Here is an 18287-nt window from a genome sequence, read left to right on the forward strand (position 1 = left end):
GCAGGAGCCCTCCTCCTCTTCCTCCTCCTCCTCCTCTTCCTCCTCCTCCTCCTCTTCCTCCTCCTCCTCCTCTTCCTCCCGCGCTGCCGCATTTCCCTCCCGCCGGCAGTGCGAGGCTGAGCCGCTAGATGGGGTGCGGCGTGCCCGGCTCTCCCTCCCCTGGGGAGAGGCGTTTCAGTCATCTTTTGGCTTCAGGTTTTGCAGCCAACCAAAAAACAAAAGAGGTGAAACGCAGCACAAAACAGGGCATAGCCAGCTTCCTCCCAAGCAGTTAACTTCTGCTTGTTCCTCGTGTTCGGCGTGAAAGGGAAGAAAACAAATGGAGTGCACAAACCCCCGGGAATGCTCGGTGCATCGATCCTGACGGATGCGGAGCCCCCGCTGCCTGCAATGGGCACGGCAGGTGCTCAGGCTTTGGCACGGGTAGCAGTCATACCTGCTTGGCCTCGTCTTGTCTCAGCTCCTCGAACCCAGACTGCGCAAGGATCAGTCAGCAATTTTCCCTGGCAGTCCACACACATCTGCTTTTCTACTCCACGCGCCAGTCCCGGTGAAACGCAGCAGGCACAGTTCCCGTCCCCACCAGCACACCGCCAAGTCTCTCTCCCTCTCTCTCTTAATAATGATCTAGAAGCTGAGTAAAAACAACATGCTTGCTTAGCAAAGAGTATGCTTCCTCATTACAGGGGTAAGGAAGAGGAAAGAGGACGTGAGGAAACTATGACACAAAAAAAAGATAACTAGAGAATTAAAGGAAAATAAGATCCTTTCTAAAAGAGTCAGTCCTTTCCAATGGGAAGACAGTTCTTTACTCAGTTGGTCCCCAACTGAACTGCATAATGGTGGCCAGATTACAGCTCTCTTCTCATCTTCCCGAAGAATGATCTTTTGGAGAAGGCATGATGAAGCTGAAGCATGTCTAGTCCATCCAGGAAGGAGTGAAGGGACTTGTATTTATGTGTATTTCCACCACTGCTGAATTATGCCTTCTCTCACTCTTCCCCAACAGCTTACAAGAATTGTCCCTCTGAAGGCACCATCCATCCCAATAACAATACTTATATTAAACCTGTATATAAAATACAACCAAACACTCCTTCCCAACATCCAGCTTCCCACAAAAATACCAACACACAAGATCCCCTGCACAGTAGCCTCTCATGACCTGGCCCAGCCTTTTAAGCTCCTACAGACTCCTTCTCCATGGCCAAGAGAAGAGCAAAAAGCCAGGATGATTTTGAAGTCAGTCTTTTCTTTTCCTTGTGTGGTATGAATGGGGAAAGTCCTCCTGCTCAGCAGAGGAAGACTGCCTGAGAGCAGCTGCTGGGAATGCTCCCAACACAGGGCAGCAGTACAGGCAGGGTAACCACACCCTCCGTTCTCCTCTTTACCCCAGCAATGGAACAACTTGAATTTTGCAGTCTGTCACAGACAATACTGGGCAGATTTCCCTGCAAGTGTCTCAAAAACCACCTTGAAAGAGCCACATGCAGGGGTATACCCAAGTGGCAGTGCAGCACTTGGATTTGACAGGATTGCACTTGAGTTCTGAACTGGGAGAGGCGCACAGGCAGACAGATATGTGCCTGCCCAACAGTGTGTCCTGTCACATACCCTGCAGGTGCAAACTCAATTTAACTTTCATTCCCGATGAATTTGGACTTTCACAAAGAGAAGCAGATGTAAAAAATGTGACAGAAAAAGAAACGCAAAGGAAATAAAATAATAATGTGCATTTGAGCTGTTGTTTTTTTAATTCATTGCAAAAATGCTGATAAAATGTGCAGTGCATCACTCCTGGAAATTAACACAGACTGATCCTGCCTAAGGAGTTTGAAGTCTTTATATAAATTAATAGACAGAATATAATCCCAAGTGCAGAGCATTTGATCATATATATTAATATGGAGACTGCTGATCCACATCTGGCTAAAATAAATGTGTTTTTACACAAATTAGGTTACCTCTGATACACTTTTGGTTCATACTACAGAGCACGAACTGATGATCAACACTATTGCTTTGGTGTAGCACTGTGCTTGAGGAAGTCACCACTTATCAGCTGGGCTGTGGTAATTGCTCCTAGCCTTTTACAATTAGAAGAAGCCACTAGCTTAAACTACCTTAAACACTGATTACATTGTTTAAATGAGCACATTTTACCTTCCATTTGTAACCACTTAGGAACACAGCACTAGCTGTGGCTCAACGGCTGGATGCTACCTCGGGGAAAAGCAGATCTACTGGATCTCTTGCAATCCTTTGGCCACAACAGAATTACAAAAATTCCAGACTCAATAAACTTCCACAGGTGACAAGAATAACAACCACCTGTAAAATGAGCTGATGAAAGCAACATACTCTTTATGCCAGCGTACCCTATTTATACAGTACTAAAACTCAGAAATTTTGCACTGACTGTACATATCCCAAGAAGCAATATGGAATATTTATTGCAGAAATAACTTTGTTAAAATTCTGTAGAGTCCTTAAAGTCAAACCTTAGCCATTAAGTCTGCAAAGACAGCTCCACATGATCAGCTGTATGTAAGCTTCAAATGGTAACTCCTCTGATTTATTTTGTTTTCTGATATAAAGTATTTTTTGGTGTTCTGCAATATGTGGAACATCTGAACAACCGCAAAAACCTGTTTGGAACACTTGCTGAGATCCATTTCACTGGATCTTCACAAATAAATTCATTCCTATTGCAGCACCAGGGTGCATAAACATAGTTTTGATAAAAATGAATACTAAGCACGTTTACAAAATTTTTGCCTTCAAATCATATTACCACGAAGGCTTAGTTATTTGTTCTCTACCATACACTACAAGTGCTGATAACCCAAAACATTTTCGAAAATCACAAGCCACAACACTATATTCAAGACACTACATATGCTTGATGCCCCTTCAATTTACTTTCCTCAATTTGCTTTCAATTGTCTTTTAATTTTCAACCATAAGATCAAAACCTCCCATTTGAAAACAATCAGTTGAATCACACAGCTTTGTCTTAATATACTAAATGTGCAAGATCAGAGATAAAGTTGTTGGCAACACAGCTAATGTAACTCTGCAGCAAGTTCCCTGCAGTAATCAGAATTAGCTACTCAGTTACGCTTTATTTGGGCCCATGACAAAGGGCAGCATTATTGTTGTGCTCTGAGGGGACAGTCCCAGGGTAGAACTGTGAGTACCAAAATTGTTATGGTGTGGTGTAGTGATAACAGAACTAACTTCGTGTTACTGACCTAGCCCCAACCAGTGTGCTCTTGAGTTCTCCTTTGTTTTAAAGGTCCCAGACGGACCAGGTCAAGGGCTCCAGCTCAGTAGGTACTGTATCCACCAGTGGCAGGAAAAAAAAAATGCATTAAAAGACATATATAAATGACCAAAAATGGGTAAATTGAATATTTCTTCCCAGTTTTTAGTATCTCTCTGTGGGTTGCTCTACTGGATAACCACAAATCATTTTTAAGTAGAACAGACATTAAATTCTTAATACATTTCACCCATAGTCTTCACAGAGTGATATGAATTTGGTCCACACCATTCTCTTTGCTTATCTCTAATAGCCCAGACTCTCCTTTCCTTGTGTGGTTGGTTTTTTTTTCCCCTGCTACACTTACCTGACATTTTTGCACCAGCCTCTGGAGGCCACCCAAAAAGGATTCCATCTGTGGACTCGTCAGCAGCTCTGGTGTCTACCCTCATTGTCCAACCCAACCAACCAAAACCATTCAGTCCTCAGCCCCAGCTGCACCCTCTGTAGGGCTCCTGACACCCAAAACTGGTGTGTAATCATTCATTCCCCACTTTGGTGCTACTTTTACAGCCTTACTTTTGTGAAGAGGAAGAGGATTCCCATCCCTGGCTTTGCACTCCTAGGCCACTCCAGCAGCCACTGAAGCCTCACTCTGCAAAACCTCTGAACCTCAGGGGAAACACAGAGCCCTCAAGAACATTTTTTGCATACCGCTAAAAGATAATTAGGGACTTCAGAAGAAGAGTAAAAAACCATGGTGTCAAGATGTAGCTTCATTCCCACTGAACAGCACTGCTTTGTGCCATGTGAAGCCAGAACACTTTTCCCTCCATTATTTTCTCCAATGACAATGAATTATTTTCCAATACTGAAAGTTTCAAATGAAAGCCCTGAAGTGACTGCAACTACTTCAGGAGGGTACCAATGCTTTACCTGGAGGGGAACCCCTTTCCATGGCAGCCTTGCCTCTCTGACGAAAAGCCAGGCTGCTAAAATAAAGCTGCTGGAGTGAAGCCAAATCATGGCTTCAGGAAAACGGATGCTATGTCAGGGCTTTATTGACGTTGTAAATCTTTGCAGTTAAGAAAAATCAAATTTCTGAGTGCTGAAGTGATCATTTCTTGGAAGAGTGCTAGAGACAGCATGGGAGCTGACAAAAAAAAGGACAGTGGCTCCAATCTTGCTGGGTGAAATATGTCCTGGTGCAGAAAACCCCTAAAACATCCTGCACATTAACAGGACTTCAGCCGGAGGCTTGAGTGTTGGATAAACCCTTACACAGGACATCTCTGCTCTGAACATGTCTCTCTTTCCTGGAGCTGAAGTTAATGGGAGCCAGTAAATGCCCAGCTGATTCCAGCAGTGGTGATTCTGCTGAATAAAACAAAGTTTAAACGAGCTGGTGTGGACATTAGTGGTAATGCAGCTGGGAGACAAGGGCTGCATGGGGGCTAGCCAGAAGGCTGGGATTTGGACACCACAGATCATCCAGCTCTGTGCTACTGGCTGCCATGACACTTAAAATAATTGCAGGCCTCTGGAGAGAGTCTATAGATAAACTCTGTCCTATGTTAATGCACCATCATATAGAGCTGTTTACAGGCAGTACTTAGTAAAGTACTTAAGCATGTATTTAAACAGGCTGCTGAACATCAGTGTGATTAATACATTGCTGAATTAGAGATATAATATGAATACATTTTTCTGCTGTTGCAGTTTTTTTTTCATTATATACACTTATAAACTGGACATAAGGATTTTCTTTCAGTTTTGCATCCAGCAAATGAGTTAATTTGGGAGTCAAATTCTGCCTTAGTTATGCCTGCACAATGCCTTTCATATGCATGAGGGCAGAAGACGTCTTTTTAATTGGACTTATATTTTGTTAGTCTATAATCAAGAAAAAAACCAAATGTGGTTCTTTCTTTCTGATCCTGCAGCTCTTTGACATTCCTTTCATGTCACTTCAATCAGAAAAGTATCTTTTACATATGGTGTGTATGTTGGTTAAGGCCGTGCATACACAGGAGCCGCAATTCTTGACCAGCAAGCAAGCAGCTGCTGTTGAGTACAGATTGGAGCCACACACTTTGTTATTCTGCATGTAAAACTTGGAGGGGAGAGGGAGAAGAAGAGAAGTAACATGGCTCATCATGGTAATTCTATTTAAATATATTTTAATGATTTCTAACAACATAATTTGCCAAGCCTCCCCACCTCAAAGTGATGCAAGCACATTTCTCTCTCAATTTTTCCTTTGCTGCTTAGCCTAGGAGGAACATTTACCATCTTCTAGTAGGTTTGGGAGTCAAACCTTTTTTTCAATCTACATATATGCATATATACACATATATATATATATGTGTGTGTGTGTATATATATATATATATAAATATAAAATAATCAGAACTCAAAGCATTGGCCTACTCATACCCATTAATGTCATCACTGCAGAACCATCACTTGCATTTACTTGCAGTTTCTGCTCACAAGGAAACAAGCTTCATTTAATAGTTTTAGTCACAGCCATCTCAAGAGTTGAAGACTTCCCCCCCTCCAAATTAAAGCTAAATCGTGTGCATTAAATACATTATCTACTTGTAATAAAATGGGAATTTTTAAGATGATTCAGTCACAGATAATTTGTTGCTGCAAACGACAGGCTCGCATCAGCCACTGGCCGCTCTGAGTGTTTGCTGAGCCCAGGGAATGCTCGGGTAGCTTACCCACTTCATGGAAAACAGATATTTGCTCTGTGGCAAAGAGTCCTATTCCCTTTGTGGTCCTAAGGATCCTGAGTGGGATCTCTCATACCAAACAGCTGGGGTGCTGGGCTTGCTCACCCACCAAAGCCCTCACATCCAGGTTAGTCCAGGGCACTGCAGCAGGAAACCAGCCACCATTCCATGGCAAAAACACAGCCCAGTTTGTTTCACACTCAGCCCCCAAGAAGCCATCAGAGTAATTCTCCAGAACAGCTCTAGAGGGGCTCTAAGGCACCCCTTTTCTTCAGCCTAGGGTGATCTATTCACAAGCAGAGGCAGCACAGCTGTGGGCAAGGAAGGGCAGCTGATACTACAGCTGCTTTTGTTGCTCCTGCCTGGCAAATACCAGAAGAGACCACTTGTCTAGACTGATGGGAAGGCATATGCTAAAGCAATTAATTAATTTGCCCTAAAAGATTGAGGCCAGGCCAGGACTTGTCCCTTTCCCAGTGCTCAGTCTGATTGTAAGCAATGGGACCATTTCCCATGGGAGATTATTCCACAACCTAATAGATCTCAATGTCAGGAAGTTTTTTCCTGATATTCAGCCATAATTCATATCCATGAATTATGAGCTACTGTCGACATCACATCCATTGAGGCATTCCTAGAGCCTGCTTCATTTAAAATTATATGCTCTAGTTATGCAGGGTTTCTGTGTACTAGGGCAAAATGCTTTTTCTGCAGGTTAATTCATTACTATTCAATTTGTTAACACTTTTTTTCTCGGTGTGAACAGTCATTCTGCAGTTGCATACCCTGTATAGTAGCACAATCCCCATTTGGGAACAGAATCACAATATATAAATATGACAAAACAACATACAAAAACCCATCCCTGTAAAGACATATTAGTCTGTTCCTGCAGATACTCCAGCATTCAGTTAAATCAAAGCAATAGCTCATACAACACCTGGTATGAGACAAAAAGCTCAGGAAAACCCGTCTCAAGTATGTGTAATAAATTTTATTTCTGTCTTAAATGGGGGAAGGTAGGGGGGAGTAGGGGGGGCACTAGGGAAGGGGAAAGGGATGGGAAGGGAGAAAGGAACTTAAGCTGTGAGGAAATAGAGGAAAATTGAAAAGAGAATGACTTCCTATAAACAATGAACCTCTACAACACAGTAAGAACATACAACAGCAAATAAAGTCGAGAATGCAAAATGTTCACTTCTTACCACTGAAGCACTTAGAAAAATGGAGAAAGCTAAGGCAGGCTTCAAAAATCTGTATTGCAAATAATTGTGTACGAAACACTTCTGAGAAGGAAACTGCCTTTTAATAACATTTGAGAGGAGAAAATTCATAAAATGTATCAATCTCTCAAAGAAATTGGAGGATTTCAATGAGAGTTTTTTATTGTTACATTTTACCCAGCTAGAAGAGTTCTGCCATCATGTTTTCAACCCATTTTACATAAATGCCACATCAGCCACTGGAAAAGGGAATGCTTTCCAAAGTAAGAATCTAGAAACACACCTGAGTTAATTTTCATCTCCATACGTACCTAGCTCCCATTAATGCCACATAAATCCCAGAGCAAGTAGGTAAAAATAAACACACACATTTTACCTGGAATTAACTAAAATCGAGAAAGCAATGTTTGCAAGGAGCACTGAATTTGCACAGTGACATATAATTTTGTGTTAAAGTTATTCCACATGGTTGATTTTTTTAGAGACAGTGGCCATATAGTATTGAAGGACCTACACCAACAGGTCTGGTGAGAACATTTTGGCGATGTAGAAATGGGGTGACTTTATTGAAATCTGTATCTAGCCAGGTGGGACACTTGCTTTAGACAGAAAACAGGACAAGGCAGCTCCCAGTTCCTACTGGACCAGATGTGTGTAAATAGCAGAGAATGCCCACAGGCTGAGATGGACTCAAAATGTTGTGGAGCCTCTAGGGTTGCATTAAACCCACCTATCTATGACTGGTGAAGTCATAGCAACTTGTCATTTGTAGCTAGGCAGTTTCTGGTTTGCAGTTAGCCTTGCAAAGCTTGACAAAACTTTCTTTGGTGGACCTGTGAAATACCCCCTTGGGACATACATGAAGAATTCACAAGCTAAAAAATTGTGCTCTAACTGCAACCCTCTTCCACAAGAGATGTTGAGAAGAGAAGGGACGTTCTCATGTGACTATGGTTTTGCCAAAACATTTAATATATTTTTTTTAATTTGCCTTGGAACTAAACAGTAGAAGTTGCTGCAAAATGGAACTGTCATCCTCAAGCCATCTGTAAAGATATGTAACTCAAGTTGAAAGATTACTTGAAAAAATGTAAGCTTTGTGATCCAGGACGAAGGCTTTGAGTCAAAGGTTCTGATGCCCTTGCAAGAATGTAGCAAGGAGTGGCATCTCCATGAGCCAGCACCTTCGTAAGATGTCCCCACAGCAGCCTGACATCAGCATCTGCTGTGAAAATGGCACTGATCATGGGGTAACTCATCTGTCTTACACCTGCTGCCTTCTCACTCAGCTCTCCACTGCCTCAGGGCCCTGCCTGAGGAAGGGGCTCTCCTCAGCGTTTTGGAAGGGGGTTGTACCCTGTTCTCTCATCCCACTCAGGTTTTCAACAACAAAGGGTCCTGGCTGAGCACAGGCAGGGAACAGGACATTCAGGTTACACTTATGGACTCTCCCTGGAAGTAACTGTTTGCCAATATAATTTTTGAGGATGAAGATGAGTAGGTAGCTTCAGGCATCTTTGTATATGCAAGAGGAAATTAACAGCCTGGTTTCCAGACAGGTGGGTGTTTGCAAGTTCATAACAAAAGACAGAGAGTAGCCAAGAGAAGCTGAAAGACTGTTGAGAGGTTTAGCACAAACAGACTGAACACATTGAAAAGAGTTGTTTCAAAGATACACCACAGCAAGATGTGTAGGCACAGGGAACACAGGAATAGAAAGCTATCCAGAATTTACAACACACCCCATTTACAAGTAAGGCACAGGGAATAGAAGAAACAATCAAGTAACGCTTGTGTAAATGGAGAAGCTGACAACATTGTAATCAAAAACAAAAATGTGCTGCTCAAAGAGGGCTGACATTTCTTGAAAGTTATTTCAAATGGCAGTGCAGAAGAAAATAATATTTAACACATAAATAAAGCAATCATTGTGAGAACCTGCTATGCTTTCACCCGCTATATTTTACTCATTCTCAAACTTCTGCCTTGCTCTTAGACACGCAGGCATGCGCCATTAATGGCACTTGCACAGTTGAACTCCCACGCATCATCCTCAGAATGGGAGTTGTGGTTAACCTCTGCTGTGTCACACGTAGAAGAATACTCTCCACTGTATTTCTGTTTCTCACTTCTATATTCTTACTTCCCTGTAGGTGTAGAACATGTGGTTTATTGGCAGTGTGTATGACCACCTTGAATTAATCTCCTAAATCCAGGCTTAAAGTTGGATAGTCGTACCAATCAGCCAAGTTTTCTGTGTGTGAATCTTTCTTCCTTTGTGACAGTATCTTCCTGCTTCTGAACATTTTAAAAGGGTCTAAGAATGAAAAATATAGATGGAATTTATGTTTCAAAATTAGCTTTCAGTGCAATCCATGTGTTTCTTTAAGGAAGATGCACAGAAGCATGTGCATATGTGTACATGTACAACTGACATACATCTACGACATTTATTAAACCTGTCTAGTGGGTAATATAAAGACTACTGGCTTAGCAATATGCTAATGCTTGCTCAAGCTTTTCAATGCGGCACTGAAACCATCCTTGACACAGCACTGAAGCAGAAGCTGCAGCATCCCCAACTGCTGGATAAATGGAGTAAGAGAGATGAAATTTATCAGGGCTGCCAAGAAGTACTCATCAAGACACATTTTTTGACTAACATAAGTGTGCACTGTTCTCACAACTACAAAAAAAAAAAAAAAAAAAAAAAAAAGGAGGGGGAGGAAGAAATTAGAACAAGCATTTATCAAGACAACCTGTCCATCTCATTTCATACATTTTTTGCAAACACGACTTCTTTTATTCAATTACCAACTGTTTAGGGGTAAATTGAAGGAGAAAACCTTCGCTTCTAATATAATTCTTCAAAAAAGTAAAAGCTTTACAGTGATTGAATGTATTTACTTGAAAGACACCACATTTCCAAAAGTACAATATGTGCTAGGCATCTAGTAGTACTCTAGCTGACACTTAAGCCTTTGAAAATTTCTTCCAAGAACCTCTGATGTGAGCTATAATTATACTGTTTGTCTTATAAGTAGCCAACCTGGAAAATAGAAAACTGGATAAAACACTCCAACACATGAAGGATTGAGATGTTCTCAGAGACTCCAAAGACATTTCAGAAAAAGAGGAACATGAGTTTTGTTACTAATTTCCTCAGGAAAGACAAAGTATCATTCAGTATAGGAAAGGCTGATACAACTGAGCACCACAGAACTGCCAAAGAAAACATGGGAGAAAGAAATATGACCTATTCCAGCAGAAACAATGCAGGCTGGGGAGTGGAGTGACCTGGGTTCTCTATTGCTGACTTTGAAGTAAACCATTCTACCTTCCTTTCACTTGACTTCCCTTTGGATAAAGAACATAAATAATGATGTTCAAATGGTTTTGAGAACCATCAGTATGCCTAAATGCTGGCTAACGTGCAAAAATATTGTTACTGAAGATGGAGGACTGCTGCATTGTCACAGAACATATTCAAGGGAAATTTAAAAAAGTCAAAATGACAGAATAACATATGTTGTATTCAGACCAGACTACCTGCAGGGGACTGCGTCATGTAAAAATGAAAGCACAGCCAGCCTGGGGAAGGAAGGAAAAGATGGAATGCCTTTTTCAGAGCATCAAGGATGGAAAGGTTTCTGACTGCTCAATACGGTCAGGGAATCAGATGAAGATGACAACTCTTCAACATGATTGCTACTGGCAGGAAGGAGAGGGATTGGGAAGGAAATCAAGGTGCCTGCTTCATTGTTTGTCTTTACACATGGACTAAACACAGCTGACTTAAACATACCTAGCAAAGGGCAGGAAGGCCAAGACAAACAGGAAAAAAGACTAAGGAATAACTAGGAGAAGAAGAAACCTGAAAAGAGATGCTGATCATCCTGACAAAACTCTCCAATCTGTCAACTTTCTGGACATTTCCCTGTCTTTCCCAAAAAAATATGAGACAGTTCTCATTGGACAATGATGTTGGCTTTTATGTTGGATTAAAATCCAAACCTAGTGCAATCCCTAAGCATTATGGCCCATACATATTTTTGGCATTATTGTGAAGTTCACTGAATTCTCTCCATGGTTCACCCACATGATGTGGTGAACTAGGGAGGTTAAGCAATTTTACAATTCACATCTTATTGAAAAACAAAGTATTGATATGAAAACAGTATCTGCTGCAGCTGCAGCTTCACATGGATGGAACATGCCATGTAAGAGTTCAGTAATGCTTCCAACATTTTACCTTTTGTGCTTCAGAGAAAAAGGAATTTTAGATTGAAGTAAGGAATCGCTGTATATCTAGAAACCTATAAGACCCAATTTCTCTTCTAGTCATCACTTCCAATCAGACAGATGGATAAATTGCTATAGAAAAAAAACACAAAAGAACCTCACCTAAAACAATGACTGCATCATTTTTATTTATTTCTTGCATTCTCTGTTCACATAGCAAGAAATTTAATTCCAGTTAGATCATTCTCTTGTGATACTTTTTTCTTTCATTTAATATATTTTTAAATGCTTAGAAGCATTATGACAGAAAAGCATGTATTTTTTTTTGCCCTGGTTTATACCCATCATCCTTACCATTACAACAAGACAAAAGCATTAAAGTAAAATTAATCATGTCAAAAGATTTTAGCAAAAAACAAGGGAGACCATGCATAAAGCATCGCTTTGTCTAGTGTGAAGTCACGCTCTGATTAAAAACATATAATGAAAGTGAAAGTAATACATCATTGCCTTAGCAGTAGGGTTTTTGGGAAAGCTATGCAATTCTGAACACAAAAAATCTTTATAGGCTCTGGATTTTGCAATTACTATAGAATAATTCTAACAAACAAAACATTGTTTCACTTCCTTAAAGTTTAATTAATCTTAAACGTTGCAGTTAAAACAAACAGCCAAAGGAGCTCTAGAATTAAACACAATTAGACTCCTGGCAGAACCATAACTGGTAATGAAAACCCAAGCAGCAGTGGCTGGTTCTGAGCAGTGAGGTATGAGGTGGTGACCCAGAGACCTCCTCCAAAGCCCCACATCCAGTAAGTAGTTATGAAAACTACAAAATATCATGGAATAATGAAAATCCACTAACAGAGCAGAGCTTTTGCAGTTACTGAGGACTGTCACACCCCCATCAGCTGTTCCATTTCTGTCACTGGGGAATGGTAGCCTGTTGCTGCTACGTGACCTATGTAGTACCAGCTAAAAAGTGAACTGTGTTTGTGCACAGCTAGGGAAGCCTGAAAAGAAACCGTGCAGTGAAGATATTTGCTGTACTTTGCCATAAAGTCTATAAAAGCCTGGACTTTTCTCAGGCACAACTGTGCAATAAGTGCTTCAAATTAAACACCAACATGCACTTTATGATGTGCATAATATTATTTATAATATCAGATTAGGATTGTGCCCATATCAAGCAAAATTAGATGGTAAAAAATGCTCGTAGAATCCCACTAACTTACTCCTTTTTTTTTCCTCTTTATTCTGCCTCTATGTTGTCAACATATAAACAATAACTCTCTGAGAAATACCGATAGGAAAAATACACAGTAATACTAGACTGTGAAAAATCTACCGATCCCCTGAGCCATAGCATTCTTACCTATAGATGATGACATTAAAAAATTGGAAATGGGTGCATGCTTCCCCTCCTCTCCTGGGTCTATGAACAAGGCAAGTTGTTTTCCTGATACCTTTCGAATTACTCCCATTAGTACTGATGCATTTGGTGCTTTGGCTATCCAGGCAGAGAGAGGTGGGCAGGATCCCCTGCCAATAGATCTAGTCTTGTCTAGGGAACAAAATGAGATTGCTCCTCTGCTGAGCTGTCATACTCGATAGCTCATGCTGTTCCACCTGCACCCATCCTCACAGCTCCAGCTGCAGTGCCATGGAGTCAGTAGTTCCTGGTGGCTGATCTTCTCCTGTTCCTTACGCATCACAGAAGGCAGGACACAGAGCCCTGAGCAACTGAGTGCTGAGAAGTGAGCCACTCTCCGTGCTGAGAAGGCAAAAGGAAACAGGCAAGCAGCTCCCTCTCAAATGGGTCTGCAAGCCCTGAGAGTAACTGCAGGGGCTCCTCTCAGTGGAGAGAGGAGATTCAGGCTCCTCTCATCCACCTCCTTCTCAACGACCCTGCCACTGCACCCAGGATTGAGTGTTTGCTCCTTTCCTACCATCCCTACCCCTAAATGCCACTGGCACTGAGAGCAGAAAATGAGGAATGTAAATGGGTTTGGAGGAAGGGAGGGGGACTTTCTGTGCACACTTACACTGGATCAGTAAGCCTCTAAGTGCAAAATGTGCCATTTTGTTGGTGTGTGGGGGAGCGTATTGGCAGACAGAAGGTTAAAGAAAAACTTTGTAACAGGAGAAAATCAAATACACCTAAGGCGATAATAAAATGGAACATCTTGAAATACCAGACTACAGGAACTGAAATTCTTCCCATCACAGAGCCTCATGAGCAGGACATAGCTTTTGCTCTGTCCCTATTCACTAAGGAGCAAACCCATCATTTGCACTGACAAGTTGAGAATGAACTGCAACGTTGGGACTGAAAGTACTACCTAAATAAGAAAAAAACAAACAGAAAAAAAATCTTCTGCCTTTGCTGCTCATTGTATATCTCTGATAAAACAACAGTGGATTGAGAGAGAGGTAAAAAGGTAAAGAAATAAAACTCCTTCCAAAATTGCAAAAAAAATCCCATGACAAATAAAGACAGAGCTATGTCCTTAAATTTACACTCCCCCTAAATGTCACAGTATGTTGATACCACACTGAACTACCACTATGTTTTAAGGTTGTACAGTTTTTTGTCTTCCCTAAGACTTTTCAGACACAGTTCTTCAAGTCTCTGCACTCCTATGCTGTAGTTCTTCAATGTTTCACAGAAAGGACAGAAGATGTACTTGGAATTATCTCCCATTCTCTGTTAAGTTAGAAAAAAAAGGGGATACTTGAAACTCTTATTTCAACCAGGTTTGGGTTTTTTCTTAATAGTTATTGTTACTATTTTGTAAGTAGTAAAACATTTTCTAAGAAATAATGCTTAACATTTTGTCTTTTTCAGTGTGAAAAGACAAGCGCTCTCCTCTCTGTTCTTCAAACTTTAGCCCAGGCCAAGAGGGCATCCTTTTCTGGCAGGATTTGCAAGAACAGGATTACTCATGTCAAGAGAGGGCTGTATATTTGGCAGCTGTTGTCTCAGCCAGCACTGGGACAGATCCTGGGACCTTCAGGACTTCCAGTGCTGAGCAGCAAGCACTTGAACGCGAGCTGGCCAGGACTGTAACAGATGCCTTGTTTTTAACAACAGCATAGAATGTTACCTGCACTGACATAATGGAAAGAGAACTTTTCTTCCCTATTTCTAAAGGCAATACAGAAAAGTCTAAATTCTCTACATAAAATTATCCTAAACGTCTCTCAACACCACCACAGACAGTTGGTCCAACACTAGAGGTGGACATTTAACCAGAGCATTTAGGTATCCTGCCTCTGCCTAGTTTCCCACATTCTTGGAGACTGCAACACAATGTAAATAACCAAGAGCTGAGTAAATTCCATTCTTTCAAAATCTGACAATCTACAGCTAGTTAAGACTCAGAAAAAAAGCTTTCTACTTTAATTCAGTAGAGAGTTCAGATCTTGAAGCAAGCGATCCATTCCTCCTGCCTCTCCTGTTGAGCCACTGGATTAGACACAGCAAATGAAAAAAACACCTGGACAATTCTCCTTAGGCAGCATCATTGATTTTTCACTGACTTACCATCTTCAGGATTTTCTTAGAAGTAGTTTATAGAGGTTGGTATTGTAACTCATTATTCTGAGAAATGTGAAGCATAATATATTCCCTAGCAGAGATGCTATAAACTTTTATAATGTACACTTCATATAACCTTTTTTAATTGTCATTCTTTCACAACACCCTCAACTATTAGTCCAGGTCATCTATATGTAAACTGTCTTTATGTGGCACCACTTTGTAAAAGGCTCCTATATCTACCATGGGAAAAAAAATCAGTCTGTAAGGGCATTATTTCAAGTACTGAATCACAGCAATTTAAAATTTTTTTTCATCCTAACCTGTGCATGTAACATTAATGTGGATGTATGCCACTATAGTGCTGTGGATAAGGGAGAAGAAACAAATTCTGTAAAATGTATTTTACTGGGGGAAAAAAAAAAAAAAGCAGGTCTAATAGGAAATCCAGGTTTTACCAGTTGTCCAGTTTTAGAAGTGTGGTTTTGATTTATGGATCAAAATTGCTCATTTATTATTTTATCTATACTGCTTTGGGCAATTTTGACAGTTAAAATTTAGTTTTATTGACCAATGCAGCCAGTTTAGCCACAAGGGGACTAATGCACACACAGCCTGCTGCACTCAAGAAGCTATGATTTGATTCCATGACCAAGTCAGACTGGGAATCACAACCAACATAACAATAAGTTCCAAATCTCGATGCTCGAGGCAAAATACTTACTCTAAAACCAATCCACTATTAAAAGAAGGTGGGAAAGAATTTTTGTGATAGCAGCCTCCATGCACTGTTTATTGTAGCTGATATATTCCACCAATGCTTCTGTCAGCAATGGACGCAGGGTAGTACAGAGGAAACCTTTCTTTAATGATTGTGGACAACAGATAAAGCTGGAAGAAGGAAATGAAAATGCAAAACAGAATCAAAGGTGTGCTCTAGTACTACAGCTTACCAGGGATCTGACTCTTGAGAAAAATGTATTGAAAAAACTGCCTTTTTTTTTCCTAAACCAGATATTATTCATATATACATAAATATGCATGGTTCATGTTGCAGCTTGAAAGACTTACAAGTTTACTTAAAAAAAAACTTACTGGAATGATTTTAAGCCAATGTTAATTTAGGCCTATCCTATTATAAAATTAGCATCTTCTGCAATCTCAATTTATTGCTCCATTGTGAAGCCCCTTGTGATACATAAACAAATCTCTGAAGAGAAACAAATCAATAAAGTGTCTAATTTGATTAACCATGTTTTTAAATTCATCAAGACAACTGTACAAAAATAAACTACTTACTTGTCAGTATTTTCCACGTCTTCTTTTCATCATCATAATACTGAACCAAATTGCTGGGTAGCCGGTCAGGTCCGGGAGGCAATCCTCCAACCAATAACAGCATTTTCTTATTGGAACGAATTCTTCACCCAAAACAAGAGGAAAGATGAACAACCACATTACTGAGGAGTATTTTTAGTGGCAACAAAATCATAACCATCAAAAGAATGTTCACTGCTTGCAGTTTTCTATTTCATTTTTTGTGTTTCTTTTCCCAATCATGTCTCAACAATTTCTTGAACCAAGCAGAAAAATGATCAGAAAAGCTGCGTATCTCTCTACTCATGGAATAATAAGCTTCCTTTATGCAATTTGTTAGAGGTTCATTCTAGAACGACCTTTTTCTTATATTATCCCTTTAAATCATCACTCTTTACAGCTGAATACACATGAAATGCTCTGGAGTTGTACTAAGGTTAAGCATTAAAGTTGCATGTCAAAAATCGTATTAGTCAAAATCATTATTATAAGCCATTCTACACTCAAAGAACCTTGAAAAAATTAAGGTTATGCAGAGAGTTTGTGAGCCAACTCTTTAATCACACACTGAACTTCAGATATATAGTTTAGTACAATTAGCAGCACTGGGCTAATGGTTATGGGTTAAACGCTGCTTACAAGCACTTTTGTTTGTTTAATTTAGTCCAGACTCTTGCTTTCATTCTCCCCCCTGGCTCCCCCCCTCGTCTTTGCTCTCCCCCTGTGCACTACTGGCTATAGCAACACCAATTGGTAAAAATGAGACTGTGATGTTGTTGTGAGCCTCCCCAGAGTGGAGCCCTGCCAATGCTTGCCACTGATCCAGCGGCATGAACCTGCTCAACTGTGCAAAGTCACTCTAATTCCCTCCCTCTGTTTTTCTACCTTCTCCCCCAGGGGGCAACCACTGAAAGGAGTGACTACCCACCCATCAAGAGCTGGCAATTCGCTGCTATTAACCGTGACCGTGATTCCCAATCTGCCTGGCAGTTCTTAAGAACAGGACTGCAATGTCTCATCTGCAGTAAAAGTGGTTATCTGCACCCTGGCCTCCAATGCCCCACCTGATGAACGTACAATTTCTCTGCAGCATGAAGGGATTTAGCACAATTGTAAGTGAAAACTGGAGGGGAGGCGCAGACCCCCAGATGAGCCCTGATGCTTTAATAGTTACTTTGCATATAATTGAACTTTCACCAGTTATACTCAGCTTGGGTGAGATAACACTGAAATAAAGGCCTAGGCTCAAAATATTCCTGTTAGGTAGGAAGGTGATGTAGCCTGGAAAACAGCCATCCATATGAACGACTGTGCAGTGGGACCGTGCATTTGATGGAAAGCACCCTTGTCAAACACCATTTTTCCAGGCACAACAACACCTGTGTAGCACTCTGTGTGTCAGTCTGCAGCAAACACCCTGGCCAACAAAGACACAGAACACCAGGAACCAAAGCCTACCACCAGAGATGCTCATGGCGGGGTCAAAGAACCCCCCAGGAGCTCCAAGCTCAGTAGTGCACTCCAGCACTTTACAACTGACTCATGGCTTCACTCCAGCTGCCACCTAGAATGTGTGCTGGTGACCCAATGATTTACATTTGTGGCAGAACTGTATCTTCTTTTCAGAAGAATGGGCAAAACCAAACTAGATTGTGCTGTAGACATGCACCAACCACAAGGAACATCCTTCCGGGTGTCCACACAGCTGAGGGCTTCATCCACACAATGCTCCAGAATAAAATCTGTCCCAAAGACAACTATCGACTACAGATACATCTTTGACAAGGATGGCCAGGGAGCTACCTGGCATATGGCCTTATCTGTTTTTTAAACAGATCTAGGGCTCAGAGAAGGTAATGAATTGATCGTGGATGAACCAAAGCCCCCAGTGCAGCAGCAGGAGTTAAACCATAGGGGCAGTGATGCTGTCCTACACTGTCCTACCCCTTGATTCTCTT

The 18287-nt window shown here is 41.0% G+C and overlaps 1 protein-coding gene across 1 annotated transcript in view; it reads right to left on the reverse strand.

Annotated features, from left to right (window-relative positions):
- The window catches only part of KLHL14 (kelch like family member 14), a 57250-nt gene that overhangs the window by 25787 nt on the left and 13176 nt on the right, over nucleotides 1–18287 (reverse strand). The window contains exon 2 of the mRNA XM_041399373.1: nucleotides 16312–16433. Coding sequence (XP_041255307.1) covers nucleotides 16312–16433 — 122 coding nt within the window. The remainder of the gene's footprint in view (nucleotides 1–16311; nucleotides 16434–18287) is intronic.

This window comes from Onychostruthus taczanowskii, unplaced genomic scaffold (genome assembly GCF_017590055.1).
Source record: "Onychostruthus taczanowskii isolate IOZ18803 unplaced genomic scaffold, ASM1759005v1 scaffold16, whole genome shotgun sequence".
NCBI lineage: Eukaryota > Metazoa > Chordata > Aves > Passeriformes > Passeridae > Onychostruthus > Onychostruthus taczanowskii.